This window comes from Tachyglossus aculeatus, chromosome 18, assembly GCF_015852505.1.
Source record: "Tachyglossus aculeatus isolate mTacAcu1 chromosome 18, mTacAcu1.pri, whole genome shotgun sequence".
Lineage (NCBI taxonomy): Eukaryota > Metazoa > Chordata > Mammalia > Monotremata > Tachyglossidae > Tachyglossus > Tachyglossus aculeatus.
Window position 1 is genome coordinate 36,738,456 of NC_052083.1, and position 15,803 is coordinate 36,754,258.

The following is a 15,803-nucleotide window of genomic DNA, read 5'->3' on the forward strand; positions in this document are numbered from 1 at the left end:
CCCCCATCTAGACCGTGAGCCCGCTGTTGGGCTGGGATTGTCTCTGTTGCCGAATTGGACTTTCCAAGCGCGTAGTCCAGTGCTCTGCCCACAGTATGTGCTCAATAAATACGACTGAATAAATGAACGAACGAATAAATTCTCCTTCCACCGCAGAGCGGGCACCCCAAGGGGGACAGGGACTGGGTGCTACTGGATCAACTTGTATCAACCCCAGTGCTTAGAACAGTGCTTTACGCCTAGTAAGTGCTTAATCAAAAGCATTTTTTTTTTTAAAAAAAGGGACAGCAGATACTGAACCTCCATTTTGAGGAAACTGAGGCACGGAGAAGTGAAGTGACTTGCCCGAGATCACACGGCAAGCGAGCGGCAGACAGGTACTGGAAGCCGGGTCCTTCTGAGACCAAGGCTTATGCTTTTCCATCATGCAGCATTGCTTCCCACTGACTTCTAACTGCCTCCATGCTTAGAAAAGTGCTGAGACGCATGTTAAAACGCTTATCGAGTATCATCATCATCCACTGAGAGCACCAGTTTTGCTTAAAAAAATAAAATAAATAAATAAAATAAATTAAAGACATTAAAATGTTCAGAACAGGTCAACAGGTCACCATCAAGGGGATCCGGACAGCCCCTGGGCATCACGTTCTCTGCGGGAATGTGAATTTAGATCTGGGAGGGTTTCCTCCCGAAGCTCCTCCCCTCCGCTTGACTGCAGACCAGGGTTGGGGGGTCGCCCCGAAAAGCCCACCATCAGAGCTGTCCCCGTTGACCGCACCGTTTTTAGCACCGCGCACGCCAGCCCGCCCTGTGCTAACGCTGTTAGCGTGGCCCCACAATGAAATTTAACCTGTGACACGGCCGTACTTTTCATTTCAACTTTCACTGGCGGAGAAGCGGCGTTTGGAGACCGGCAGTTTGTCCCGCTAATAAAGACAAGTGTTTGGGACCTTTAAAGGTGCAATTCATCTTTTGCCTTTATTAAATGCAATTTTCTTAAGCCCATGATACATTATGAAATTAGGAACTGACATTCCTCGGGAAACAAAACATAAACCAAAAAAAAATGTCGAGCAAACCGACAGAAACCCCGCCGCCGGCCCCCCCTTAAAATCCAAAACTTCTTTCGCCAATAATTTCCGGTTTAAAGTTGATCTTTTCCCGCTTTTTTACAAGTACGTGGTTTGCTTTAAGAGATCCACGGTGTTATTACAGATCTAGAATTGCGTTAGTGTTTCTTATAAAACGGTGAGCGCTCGGGCGCTCTCCCATCAGCCGACGGGCGGTGCCCGGGCGGTCGAACGCCAAACCCGCAAGGCTCCTGGCGTTTCCTGTTGGGCAGCTGTCCCGCTTGCAGGCGTCCCCACACCTGTCATCACCAGGGGCCGGCCCGGGCAGGATGGCGGAAGTTCCCGGGAAGCCCCCAGACCCAACTGGATCAAATCGGCGAGAGATATTCACTGACCACCTACTATGCACAGAACATTCATTCATTCGATCGTACTGAACATTTATTATGTGCCAAGCACTGTACTAAGTGCCTGGGAGACTACGATACAATAATAGACAGGTTTCCTGCCCCAACGGGCTTACCGGACTGAGAGCTTGGGAGAGTGTGAGGGATTTAGCACTCACGATCCCTTCCTCCCACTAGACTTGGAGCATTCATTCATTCGATCGTACTGAACGTTTATTATGTGCCAAGCACTGTACTAAGTGCCTGGGAGACTACGATACAATAATAAACAGACACGTTCCCTGCCCCAACGGGCTTACAGGACTGAGCGTTTGGGAGAGCATGAGGGATTTAGTAGCCACGATCCCTTCCTCCCACTAGACTTAGAGCATTCATTCATTTGATCGTATTGAACGTTTATTATGTGCCAAGCACTGTACTAAGTGCCTGGGAGACTACGATACAATAATAAACAGACACGTTCCCTGCCCCAACGGGCTTACAGGACTGAGCGTTTGGGAGAGCGTGAGGGATTTAGTAGCCACGATCAGCCATGATCCCTTCTTCCCACTAGACTTAGAGCATTCACTCATTCGATTGTACTGAACGTTTATTATGTGCCAAGCACTGTACTAAGTGCCTGGGAGACTACGATACAATAATAAACAGACAGGTTCCCTGCCCCAACGGGCTTACCAGACTGAGCGTTTGGGAGAGCGTGAGGGATTTAGTAGCCACGATCAGCCACGATCCCTTCTTCCCACTAGACCTAGAGCATTCACTGATTCGATCGTACTGAACGTTTATTATGTGCCAAACACTGTACTAAGTGCTTGGGAGACTACGATACACTAATAGACACGTTCCCGGACCCAACGGGCTTACCGGACTGAGCGCTTGGGAGAGCGTGAGGGATTTAATAGCCACGATCCCTTCCTCCCACTAGACTTGTGGGCAGGGATCGTGGCTACCAACTCCTCTGCACTAGATTCTCCCAAGCAATTCTTTCAGCGCTCTGCACGAGGTAAGCGCTCAGAAAGTACCCCTGAAAGGTGGTTTCCAAGCATCCCGGCTTGGTCCCCGAAGGGCCTGCTCCGTGCTCGGACTCGGTGGGAAGACCGAACCATGGGCTCGGGGACCCGTGTTTCTTTTGGCCCCTCCACCTCCCACTGGCGGGAGAAGCCGAACGCCATCTGTTCCCAAAATCCGTCCATTAATTCCAGCCCTCTGACACTTGTGGAAATGCCCAGCGCTGAGAATTGATTTCCAGGTAGGCTGAGCGACGGCCGTTTGGTCGAGCGCAACCCTGCAGAGACGCGGGACGGGGGGGAGGGGGGAGCCGGGCCCCCACGTCTCTCGACAAAACGACGGCGGGAGCCCGGACGCCTGTAAAAAATGACCTCGGGCGTAAAGCTTCCGATTAGTGCTGCTCGGCACTGGCCTCTGACACCATCAGTCCTGCCTGCTGGGGCATTTCCCGGGCGGTGATGGGTTGATGACGCATTCCCCCCCCCACCCCGACCTTAGACCCCGTTTAAAGGGTCATGGCCCCCCACCCCGGGGGGGCATTTCTCTCCAAGGACCATCGTCGGGGGACACCGCAGATATCCGTCTCGCTTGCCCGAGACGGCCAGCCCGCCCGATTTGTGGGAGCCGGAAGGCAGGGATGATATTAATACTTTCCCACTCTGTCCTCCGGAGGAAAAGGTATCACTTGCTCTACCGCTGATATTGGGTTGTCACCTTTTTCACTCATCTGGCAAAATCCTGTCCTGCTACATTCCCAATCTTTATTCTGATCATCCCCTTCCCGACCTTCACTTTGGGGATCCCGTCTCAGTCCACCCGTCTCAGTCTCTCGCAGACTTTTAAGGTCCCTGAGAGCAGGGATCACATCTCCCAACTCTACAGTACCTTACACTAAACGCACGGTCAACGCTCAGTACGCATCGTTTCGATAAGATCGATGTCTCCGGCCCGATTCCGCCAGAAGCAGGAGGCCACAGGAGTCAGATTATTAGATCAGCACGGTCTCCGAGGAAGTTGAAAATGTCACCACTTTAAACTTTGCTTTTCCTTAACCTCCCTCCTCTCCTAGAACCCCAGCTGCCAGAAACAGAGAACGGGAAGCCGAGAAGTGAAGGAATTCACTTTTTTTTGCCCCCCCCCCACTAGACTGTAAGCTCTTTGACAGCAGGAATCATACCTACTAATTTAACTGTACTCTCCCAAGTGCTGAGTACAGTGCTCTGCACACAGTAGGTGCTCAATCACAATAACCGATCGATTGTTTAGGATAGATCCGCGGGCTGAAAATGAGCTTTTACGATGCAGCCTGTGTCGTGAGAAGCTCAGGGTGGCTGGGTTGGGTGGCTGGCAGTGGTGGGAGCGACGGGGAGGATCCCTACGGAGATCTACCAGAGGAAAGAAAAATGAAAGTGTCGCTAATTGAAGTTGCTTCTAAAGATCTCGGGGAAACTAGTTAATTTCGGCAGGGAATGTTGGCCCTCCACTTCATAAAAATCTCTACAAGTCACTGGTTTACCAATTATAGAAACTTCTCTCTGTCACACACACACACAGACAGTTTCTCTCTCAAAATTCAAAGCAAGAAGAACCAACTGATCCGGCAGGATTAATTTTCCCCCTCCTTTCCCGTGACCAAACAGCATTAGGAAAACGACAAAACTTTTTTCCTAAAAGGCAACATGAGCAGGGTGTGCCCGCCCTCTGGAGAAGTGAAGAGTCTCCCAGCGCGCTGGGCAGCATGTTCTGTTCAACGGGTTTTTCCCTTCAAAAAAAGTCATTTTATGCACAGGGCGCTTATTTCTTAAACAAACACTCGTGGTTTTGATTTACACCATCGACTGCCCCTAAATAATTTATGGCGGGTTAAATTTATTGCAGAGCCCTGGCCGGCTGCAAATTCGAATTGCCAAATAATTAGATTTTAGGGCAATGCTTATAAATTATCCGTCGATTTGTCCGGACTTGTTTGTCAGTTGCTTTGTGCTTCGGGTCATCTTTGGCATTTGGCTGTTTGTGTTTTAATTGCTGATTTACACTTTGACAGATGAGGGCTGATGCTTCGAAGTTTCAGGGGGGAGGGCGAGGGGGGAAGGCGAGGGGGAGAGCGGGGGTTTAAAGGGCTTATGTTTTCCTCCCTCCCTCCCCGCCGCCGACAATCTCGAGGCAGTGAAAATAGGAAGGGACGGGATGCAAGCCGCGCCACTGCTTTGTTCCGCCGCTCCCGAATTCCAGACCGGAAGCGAAGGAGGGTCACGGGCTCCACGCCGACTACGTTACTGGGCACAGGCGAGTTCCAAGACGGAGCTCTCTGGTTGTCCATCCGCGTAGGGGGTGGCATGGCTCGGTCTCTACCTGAGTCCCTTCACGGCTGTAAGTTGGCAACGCCCCATTCGGCCCCCGTGGCCACCATGTGTTGCCAACTTGTACTTCCCAAGCGCTTAGTACAGCGCTCTGCACACAGTAAGCGCTCAATAAATACGATTGATTGATTGATTGATTGATCGATCTTGGGCCAAAATGTCACATGACCAGGCCCGCCCGACACCCTCCTGCTTTGATACCCTCTGCTTTCCTGGGGGTCCAACTTGGTAGATGGGTGGTCCCGTTGGCCAGCCGCCCGGGACCTCCGTGACCTGCCCTTCTTCCTCTTACTTCCACGGGCTTGGAAGGCCCTTGAGGGCAGGGAACTGGTCTCCTAACTCGACTATTTATTTTATTTGTACATATTCTATTTTGTTAATATGCTTTGTTTTGTTGTCTGTCTCCCCCTTCTAGACTGTGAGCCCACTGTTGGGCTAAACTGGAAGTCCATCTCTATATGTTGCCAACTTGGACTTCCCAGGCGCTTAGTACAGTGCTCTGCACACAGTGAGCGCTCAATAACACGATTGATTGAATGAATGAATGAATTTATTGAGAGCTTCCTAGGTGCTTAGCATTGTACTAAGCCCTTGGGAGCGCACAGTAGGACAGATTCATTCCCGGCCCACAACGAGCTTACAGCTTAGAGAAGGGGCAGACAGACATTAATAGACTGTGAGCCCCTACTGAGAGCTCACCTCCTCCAGGAGGCCTTCCCCGGCTGAGCCCCCTCCTTCCTCTCCTCCTCCTCCCCCTCCCCACAGCACCTATATATATGTTTGTACAGATTTATTACTCTATTTTATTTGTACATATTTATTCTATTTATTTTATTTTGTTTAAATGTTTTGTTTTGTTCTCTGTCTTCCCCTTCTAGACTGTGAGCCCACTGCTGGGGACCGTCTCTATATGTTGCCAACTGGCTCTTCCCAAGCGCTTAGTACAGTGCTCTGCACACAGTAAGCGCTCAATAAATACGACTGAATGAATGAATGACTGTCATCTTTCCGGTGTTTAGTGCCGGGATCCGCTCGATCCAACCCCCCGACTGATTCCCAAATCCCTCGCACCAACGGGCCAGCTAACGCATATTCATCTGTTCACCTGGACTGAGGACTATACTCTCCTGGTCGCCTACTCAGCGACCTCCTTTTTTTTTTTTTAACTGGTATCTGTTAAGCGCTTACTCTGAGTCAAACACTGTTCTAAGCACAGGTTAACTACGTCGGACATAGTCCCTGCCTCACAAGGGCTCACAGCCTGAGTAGCAGGGAGAAGCATCATGGCCTAGCAAATAGACCATGGGCCTGGGACTCATAAGGACCTGGGTTCGAATCCTGACTCTGCCACTTGTCTACCGGGTGACCGTGGGCAAATCACTTCACTTATCTGGGGTTCAGTGACCTCATCTGTAAAATGGGATTAGGATTGTGAGCCCCATGCGGGACGTGGACTGCGTCCAACCTGTGTCCAAGCAGACAACAGCCTAGGCCCCCACACCACCTCAAAGGTGCCCTGGGAAACCAGGACAAAACAGCCGTCTCTTTGTTGGCCACTGGCTGGAGATGGACACGTTTTCCTACCAAGTTTTCAAAATCTCTCTCCCCGCCACCCCCCACCAGATTCCCGGCTAGCCAGGAGAGAGGCAGACTTGCCCGGGGTCAGTGGGTGACGAGGCAAATGGCCTGGTGGTAGAACCCAGGGCACAGCCAGGACTCCCAGCCCTCTCCCCGAAGCCCTGGGCGACGTCTCGCCCAAATGAGGGCAGGGTGGGAGAGGGTAGGGACTGTCTCTATGTGTTGCCAATTTGTACTTCCCAAGCGCTTAGTACAGTGCTCTGCACATAGTAAGCGCTCAATAAATAGGATTGATGATGATGACTTGGGGCCGCTGGGGAAACTGGCCCCACACGGGCCCAGAGCGGCGTTCCCAGGGTTAGGAGCCGGAGGTGGCCACTTGGATGGTGAGAACGGGAATCTGGACTCCGATGGCAAGAAACCTGTTTGAAGGAGGTTTTGGGGTGGGGGTGGGATTGAATCCTGGCACGGGCAGCCCCCGGGCCCACCCAAGGCCTGTTCCACCACCCTGCCCCCCTCCACCCCGCTCCATCCATTAAAGAAATAAGGTCCAGGTCAGCGCCCGCTGGGGCCCCGCTTCTAGTGTGACCAGGCTTTGTTCACCACAAACCAAAATCTCGCTTCCTTCTGCCCACCCCGTTTCCCGCCCCCATCTCCTAGTGGTTTCCATCTGGCCAGGCCAAATCATTTCCTGACCTGGAACTGTACCACAAAACCAGCAGGCCACACATTTTGGCCAACCGCGTATGATACGGCTCATTAACTGCCCGTTTGCGTTCTCCCCGCTCTCGGGCACCAGGCCTGAGTATCTTGCTTAAGAGGCCGAGAGCGTGCCCACCCCGGCACCCGGCGGAGACCGTGAGCTTGCCCACCCTGGCACCCGGCGGAGGCCGAGAGTGTGCCCACCCCGGCACCCGGCAGAGGCTGGGTCTGCTGTGCTGGACAGGAGATGGGGAGATGAGAGGACCAAAAAGCGAGCTTTCTCCAAACGTTCACGTGCTAAAAGCCCCACTCTCACACGGGACCAGTTTCCCTCACTGGTGCCAATCCAAACACAAAGATTCCAAGACGGGCCCCAACGCCTGCGGGGGCGATGCCCCTGCGATCCATGATCTCATCCTCAGCCTCTCCCAGAAGTTTCCCACCCTCATTTCACGGGGCTCGGCCACCAAGTGACATATCTCTATCTCTGAGTCTCTGTCTCTCCAGTCTGTTCTTCCTACAAACAACTCGCCTCGGACCCCAGGGTCAGCCCGGGCAGGTGCCGCTGTGGTCTCTCGGGAGGGACAGTGGTACCCGCCCCCGTGCTCAGAGACCCAAGGAGGGTCAGCGAACCTTCCTTACAGGGAGTTTCTATGGCCTGAGACGGCCGGGACCCCCAGAGAATGGGCCTGGGACCCAGAAGGACCTGGGTTCTAATCCTGCCTCTGCCACATGCCCTCTGTGGCAAGTCACTTAAACTTCTCTGGGCTTCAGTTACCTCATCTGTAAAATGGGGAATAAAAGTGGAAACCCCACGGGGGAAGGGGAATTTTGCCAACCCGAATGACTTGTATCTACCTCAACGCTGAGAACAGTGCTTGGCGCGTAGTAAGTGCTGAACAAGTACCATAATTATGAATTATTAAGCACCACTGCCCGGGGCTGAGGGCTGGGGGGAAGCAGGCGCCCGCCGGCTCCGCTCACCCACCCCGCCCCCTCACGGGGCCTGGCCAGTCGGCCCCTCTGCCCGCCACAGAGCCTGGCGGCGTTGTGGTGCCAGCGCCAATCTGGAAACGCTGTTCCTGCGGGCTTTTAGGCGGCGGCCCAACTTTCACGGCTCCGCTTCCAACCTCATCGCACAAACGGACGCCTGCAGGAGTTTCAAAGGCCCCGTGAACACCCGGAACGGGAGAGTTAAAGGAGAAAAAAAAAAATTGGCTTCCAGATGGCAACCCAATCCACGCGGCGGAAGGCTCGTTTCCGACGAGGCTCGGAGAACGAAGCTTTCTGAAACCGGCGGCATCAGGGTCCGCGAGGGGGAAGGGGCAGCGTGAAAAGCCCTCGACGTCATCCGGATCGTGCGGGTGGAGGTCAGGAGGAAGGAGGGTGTAGCATTTCCTCTGTTTTCCCCTAAACTGCTCTTCCCTTGACTTCATTCATCCCCCCACCTCGTTCTGGTCCCTCCCCAACGTGCCCCTCTCCTGCCTCCATGTTCACACCTTTCAGGGATTTGTAATTTACGGCCCCGTCACTGCAGTTATTGCTAACCAAGCTCCCCATCCAGCGCTTATAAATCTTCCCTCATTAGTCAGTCCCTCCAGCCTCTTAATTAATCATTCTCATGGACAAATTGGAAGGCGATCGGAGAAGAGCCGGGGGGCTGGGGCTGGGCCGGGAGCAGATCTCCTGCTCGGGAACGGGCTGACCCGACGGGCCATCTCCCCCAGCCGATTCTCGCCTCCGACCGGCCTTCCCGGAACGCCGCTAGGCCTAGCCCTGAAACCACATTCCGGATTCCCACTGTCTCCGGACTCCGCCCCGCCTCCCCGTGGACCTGTGCCTTTAATTACCCGCCCCACCCTCCATCCCCGTTGGATCCACTCGCAATTTTCCGAGCCGAACGGTGGTTTCTCTGGCCGGCGCCTACCCATTTTTTTTTTAATGGTACTTGTTATGCCCTCACTACGTGCCAGGCACTGTACTAAGCGCTGGGGTAGATACTAGCTCATCAGGTCGGACACGGTTTACGCCCCAAAGTGCACGGTACTAATCCCCATTTTACAGATGAGGGAACTGAGGCTCAGAGAAGTGAAGTCACCACGCAGACAAATGGCAGAGCAGAGATTAGAACCCAAGCCCTCTTGAAACACAGAAATGTGCCAACCGCCTGATTCAGTCACTCTGTCCTCTGCCAGCCCTAAGCCTGGTTTCAATCGGGCAAGAGAGATTCCAGAGCGAGTGCATTCATTCATTCATTCAATCGTACTTACTGAGCTCTTACTGCGTGCAGAGCACTGTATACTAAGCCCTTGGGAGAGTACAATACAACAATACACAAATACATTATTTTACAGTGATTCCTGCGGATATTTGGTACTCCTGTACTCTTCAACTTCGATCCCTTTCGACCCCCCTCTGGGGGGCTGCCGGCGATCTGCTGGGTGCCCCCTCCCCTTGTTCGTCCCCCCATTTACCCCAAGACACCTGTCTTGGTTGCCAGAGGAGTGTTTTCCAGACTCATCCACTCTAAATCTCCAGCTACCTCCCGCGTGCACCAATTAAAGCCCACCTCTTCCATTTGAAAGCTAAGAGCCACTGGAGCGGTAAATTCCCCCCTCTGCACTGTCTTCTTTTAATTAATAGCTTTTTATCAAGGTCTTCATTACTCCTTAGCCAAGTTGTTTTTCTTTGCCTCGCCAAATCCCCCGGAATCTCTCCGCTCGGCCGCAATCGCCGATTTCGGACCCCCGCGTCGTCGGCGGGTTGATTCTCCGGGCGCCTCCCCCGCGGCTAACCTGGCAACGAGAACCCCGTTCTTCCCGGCCCTTGACACTTCTGGCTGCCCTAGTTTGGTGACGGTTGTCTCAGGAGTGGGGAAGGTGGGGGAAAAGGGCTTCCTCAATCACCTCTCTCACGTCAGCCGTCCTCCTCGCTGATCCCCGGCCGCTCGGAGTCAGAGGCCGCCCCACAGGGCCGGAGATGGCTGACTTTTCAGGGAAAATGAGGCCTGGCCAGGCGAGGCCTCCACACCCCTGGCCGTCCCGTAGCCTCCATTTCCACATTCCTCATTTTAAAACCCCGACGGGTCCCAGATCGGCTTCAACTCTTGGTCGGGGAGGAAGAGGGGGCGTTACAACTGACCACACCCCTTGAGGGGCACCGGAGAAGGGATGTGGGGGGAAGATGATGGAGCCCACTCCGGATGAACAGGAAGTGACCACGGATGAGCCCGGGAAGGCACCGGTCAGCGTCCCCTTTTTAAGGAAAGAGCGGACAAGTGGTCACCATGGGCCGAGGGGGTCCGGTCATCACCGGCCTTGCACGGAATGGCCCCTGAGGACCTAGGAGAGGCCCCCGGGGAGGTGGGGAGTCTGCTCTTTGGGAGAAAGTGGTCGGGGAAGAATGGAAATGACTTGCCCGCTGGGCGGGGGGGGAAATAATTCTGGGAGTCAGGAGCAGCGCGGAAGAACACTTACGGCTCCGTCGTCATAACTCAGCCCCTTCAAGCATTCTGTGCTCTGCTTATGGTTTTAACTTTAATGTCTCAACATATAACACCCTCCACACTAACACAAAATACTGCACGTGTCAGGGGAGGCTGAGTTATCGTGGCTGTGGGAGGCATAACTTTGAATTTCCTGATTTGGGTGCATTTAATCTCAACCATAATGTTGCATTAACGTCGGTTTTGCATTTCATTTGCCGGTCTGACGGAAGAGCGGCAATGCCTCTGCCTGCCCACCGGCAAGACGGGGACCGGAGGGGATTGCCACCCACCAGCCCTGTCCTCTCCCTGGATTCTCCCTGGATTAGAGAAGCAGCGTGGCTCAGTCGGAAGAGCCCGGGCTTGGGAGCCAGAGGTCATGGGTTCGAATCCCGACTCCGCCCCTTGTCAGCTGTGTGACCTTGGGCAAGTCACTTAACTTCTCTGAGCCTCAGTTCCCTCATCTGTAAAATGGGGATTAAGACTGTGAGCCCCACGTGGGACAACCTGATCACCTTGTCTCCCCCCCAGCGCTTAGAACAGTGCTTCGCACATAGTAAGCGTTTAACAAATGCCATTATTATTATTATTATTATTCTCACCAGGGCTGAGCCCCGAGCCCGGGGGAGGGGATCCGGCCGCCCACCGGCAAGGCCACCGCGGCGGCGTTCGGCCTTGCCTCCCTTCTGGCGCTCTGCCCGGGGGGACGGGGGAGAGGATCCCCCCGCATTTGGTTGTTGCCGTTGCTCCGGCCTCTGTTGCTTTCCCATAAATTCATCCACGGCGCCGTCTGCAAAGAGGATGCCCGGAAGCCTGAAGCCCAACTTGGAATTCTCCAAATGTCCACCCACCCCTTCCCAAAGCCCCCAGGTGGCTCCTTCATTCTCCCAATCTCAGAAGTGCGTTGACCGGCCCTACACTAAACCCCGCTACGGACCCTGGGCAGACCTGGAAATCTCAGGGCCCGGTGGTCACCCTTCCGCAGACATCTCAGGGCCCCTGGACCCGGCAGGGGTGAGGCGAAGCGGGGGCCCCGGAGTGTCCCGACTCTCGGGGGAGACCGGAATCGGGGTTCGGTCGACCTGCAGGTGGGGGATACATCTCCTAGGACCCCAGAAAGGACTCTGGAAGCCCTGATCCGCTTTTCTTTCCCCGAGGCAGGGCTGACGACAGCTTTGGGCCTTTTTTCCCCACTCGCTTGACTCACCCTATGGCTCAACACCAACAGCGAATGTTCCCACAGCGATGGGATGGGGCTTCTGGGTCACCACAAGCTCTTTGGCCCCCAGAACTACCCAACACTAAGCAACGGCGAACACAACTGAGAGGGGAAAAAAAACAAAGAAATCCTCGCCATCCCCCTCCATCACACTGCAAGGTTTAGTTCCGCATTTCATTCCCTCACGAATATCCGAACCCCTGCTTAGTTACGGACCATCACGGTAGGGTCTTGAGAGAGTGTTACTTGTATCGCCCCTCCCTGATTTCAAGGAGCTGTCAATCAAACAGGGGCAGAGGGAGACGGGAGTCAAACTGCATATGGACGATGGGTACCTCTCCTCCCACGGAACAGCTGAGGAAAACGAGACTTCCCCGAAGAGGAGGAGGACGAGGAGGAGGAGATGAGCTGTAGCTCTACCCCGGCCTCAGGCAAGCTTCTGCCCTGGGGGGGCAAGGCCTAGAGGACAAGGTTCCTCAATGTCGACAATAATTGTATTCCGCTCAGGCGCCATTTTACTGCTGGCTAGAAACCAGCTACTCATGCACCGGGGCTCTGCGGCAAAACGTACGCACACCAAACCCACGCCACAGAGGCCCGGAAGAACCAGTTTACAGCTTCCCCGGGGCTGTGGCCCCACGGGCCGGGCACGCCTGTGGGAGGAAGAGTCTCTGGAAGCCCAAGAACCCCAGCAGGAGGGAGATCCACCCGGGCTCCACGTGAAGGCAGACTGCCCGCCCACGGCACCGTGCGCAGAGCATTCGGACTCGCCCTCGTCTCGGTGCTACTGGCCCAAGGGCAGGTGGCTTTTGATGGTTTAGCTCGTGAGGGATGGGCAGTTTTTTGGGTTTGTTGTTTTTTTTTTTTAAGGATTTTAAAATCCTTAAAATCACTGAGGCCCAGTGCCGTTTCTCCCGGAACAGTAACCAGATGAGGACTGGTCTTCCGAGAGGCAGGGGAGGAACTGTGGGTGGGCGAAATGTTCGTTTTTCAGGGGGGCGTGGGTTCGGCCCACCCCGTGCCCCCACGTCCCAGCCGGAGCAAATCCCTCCCCACCGCCCCAGCCAAGGGGGGTGCAAAAAAGCACCAAAACTTTGGGGGACGAGAGCGAGCCAGGGGCCAAGGAATACCCCCCAGCTCCAAGTGGAGAGGCCCCCCGAGAACCAGTCCCCCGGCCCTCCCGGCACCCCTCCCGCACGCCAAGGAGACAAGAGGAAGTTCCCGAGCCGTTACCTGAGGATGAATCTGCGGCTTGTCGCACGTGGCCTCAAAGTCCAGCACTAAAAAGTAGTGATATCTCTGCGGGGGGAAGGATGACATCGCTGCCATGGGCGCTCCGAAGCTGTGGGACGCCAGTTTCCTGCCGGGGCGGAGCCAAACTCCTGGACCGGGCCTCGGTGGGAGGGCAGCGGGGAGCCCAGCGCTTTTCGCACCCTCAGACGCAGACGCGGAGGACACCTGGCAGATCTGCTACGGCCCAGGGCTACCATTGAACATCAAGAGGCATCTAAAACTTAGGGAAAAAGGAGTGGGGACGGGGGAGAGGAAAAAGAAACAAAGGAGTCGGCGTTAATCTCCCAGCAATGACCCATGATTTCATCCCCACCGCCCCGGCACGGGAGCGTCTTGTCTCTATGCTGTATTACGTGGCCTGACAATCAGAAGGTCATGGGTTCTAATTCTGGCTCCACCACTCGTCTGCTGCGTGACCTTGGGAAAGACACTTCAGTTCCCTGTGTCTCATCTGTAACCTGGGGATTGAGACCTTGAGTCCCACGTGGGGCAGGGACTGCGTCCAACCCGATTTGCTCGAATCCACCCCAGCGCTTAGTACAGTGGCGGGCATGGAATAAGCGCTCGACAAACCCCATAATTATTACAATTACTTCCGCCCGACATGCGGTCACCTGGGACCCGAGTTCCGGGCCTTTCCAGGCCGCCCTTCCCGAACGGGCCGTGACCTCGACTCACGGGCCGGAGAAGGGAAAAGAACGACCCCCCTAGCCAAACCGGACCCCAGACCCACGCTAATCTCGGTGGGTCGGCTCTGCCGAGGATCCCATTCCTGCCTGGCACCTGCTCGCGGCCTGGTGACGGAGCCCTTGGAGACGTGCTCGTTTGGTCAAGGATACTGAACCCCTCCTCCCGTGTGCGGGGCCCTGACCGAGGCGTGTGGGAGCGGGTTGTATGTGACACGGCCCCTACCCGCCAAAAGCATACGATGCACTCGAGAGACGGGTAGAGCCAAATGGGCACACGCGAGGGAAACCAGAGGGGAAATACACCACTGGGAACAACAAAAGCAAACCCCGAATGAGTCAATACGTGAACTGGAGAAACGTCTAAGGTGGCCAAGGAGGAGGAGGGCAGGAATAGCGGCGGAGGGGTGGGGAGAAAACCCCCCTGCCCCTCTCAATTTCCCGTAAACAGAGTGAGAATCCTGGAGAGGTCAGTCAAACTCTTGAGCTTGTTGGGGGAAAAAGCGTGACAGAAATCCATCCATCTCCCGCGTCCGGGACCCTCCCAGAATTCCAGAGCCCGATATTCCCTCAATCCGGATGAGCGGCCTTCCGAACCCCCTGCCTTGACCGGCCTGGCTGACTCGCCCCCCGCCCCTCAATGCTGCCCGGCTGGAGGGCTTGGTTCTCTTTTGTTTTTTAAGTGGGGACGAAAAAGAGAGAAACACAGATGTGGCAGTAATAGGAGCGTTACTAAAAATCCAATAAAATGTTCTAAAGTGCACATGTGCAAGAAAAAGAGGGGCGGGGGCGGCCTTGAAATGATTTTCCTTTTAATGGCTTTTGTTTTAAACGTCCACAGCGCCTATTCCTGGGGGCCGGACAAATATGAAAACCCGAGTTTAAAGTGCTGCTCGCAAATAAATTGCTCAGAGGGAAGAGATGGCTGTCCCCCCTCTCCTTCCACAGGCAACACCCCAAATTTCCACCAGTGTCACTTCCGATCCACACGGCTCCGCCCGCCTGCCCTCTTCCCGATGAGTGCCAAGGCCCCTGCCAATTGATAATAATAATGATGATGATGGCATTTATTAAGCGCTTACTATTACTGAGGTGATCAGGTTGTCCCACAGTCTTAATCCCCATTTTCCAGATGAGGTAACTGAGGCCCGGAGAAGTTGCGTGACTTGCCCAAAGTCACACAGCTGACAATCGGCAGGGCCGGGATTTGAACCCACGACCCCTGACTCCAAAGCCCGGGCTCTTTCCACTGAGCCACGCTGCTTCTCCGGGGCACTGAGATGCCCGGTGGCTAGAGCACGGGCCCGCGAGTCAGAAGGAGCCAGGTTCTAATCCCGGCTCCGCCGCCCGTCTGCTGTGTGACCCTGGGCAAGAAGCTTCACTTCTCTGTGCCTCAGATCTGTAAAATGGGGATGAAGACTGTGAGCCCTATTTGGGGCTGGACTGTGTCTCACCCCATTAGCTGCAGCTACCCCAGCGCTCAGGACAGTGCCTGGCACATAATAAGCGCTTAACGGATATCATAAAAAAAACAACAATTGAGCGCTAACTGCAAGGGGCAGTTAAGTATGGATTCCTGCCCAGTCTCAGCCCGTTAGCGCGGGGGGCCAGAAGAACTTCCTCGGACCCCCCGACAAGCTGACCTTAAAGGCACCAACGTGTAAGGGATGGGAAACTTCGATCAATCAACTGATCGACGGCATTTACTGAGCGCTTACTTTGTGTTGTGCGCTGTATTAAGCACTTGGGACAGTATATCAATCAATCATATTTATTGAGCGGTTACTATGTGCAGAGCACTGTACTAAGCGCTTGGGAAGTACAAATTGGCAACATATAGAGACAGTCCCTACCCAACATTGGGCTCACAGTCTAAAAGGGGGAGACAGAGAAAAAAAAATCCAAACATACTAACAAAATAAAATAAATAGAATAGATATGTACAAGTAAAATAAATAAATAAATAGAGTAATAAATCTGTACAAACATATATCTA

General features: G+C 54.3%; 1 protein-coding gene across 2 annotated transcripts in view; it reads right to left on the bottom strand.

The window, feature by feature from the left end:
* ERI3 (ERI1 exoribonuclease family member 3) overlaps positions 1-15,803 on the bottom strand; it is a 182,577-nt gene that overhangs the window by 150,411 nt on the left and 16,363 nt on the right. The window contains exon 2 of one of the 2 annotated variants that reach the window (XM_038760495.1): positions 13,062-13,341. In XM_038760495.1, the coding sequence (XP_038616423.1) occupies positions 13,062-13,157 (96 nt within the window). In that variant the 5' untranslated portion in view covers positions 13,158-13,341. The remainder of the gene's footprint in view (positions 1-13,061; positions 13,342-15,803) is intronic. The other variant, XM_038760496.1, reaches the window with a different exon arrangement.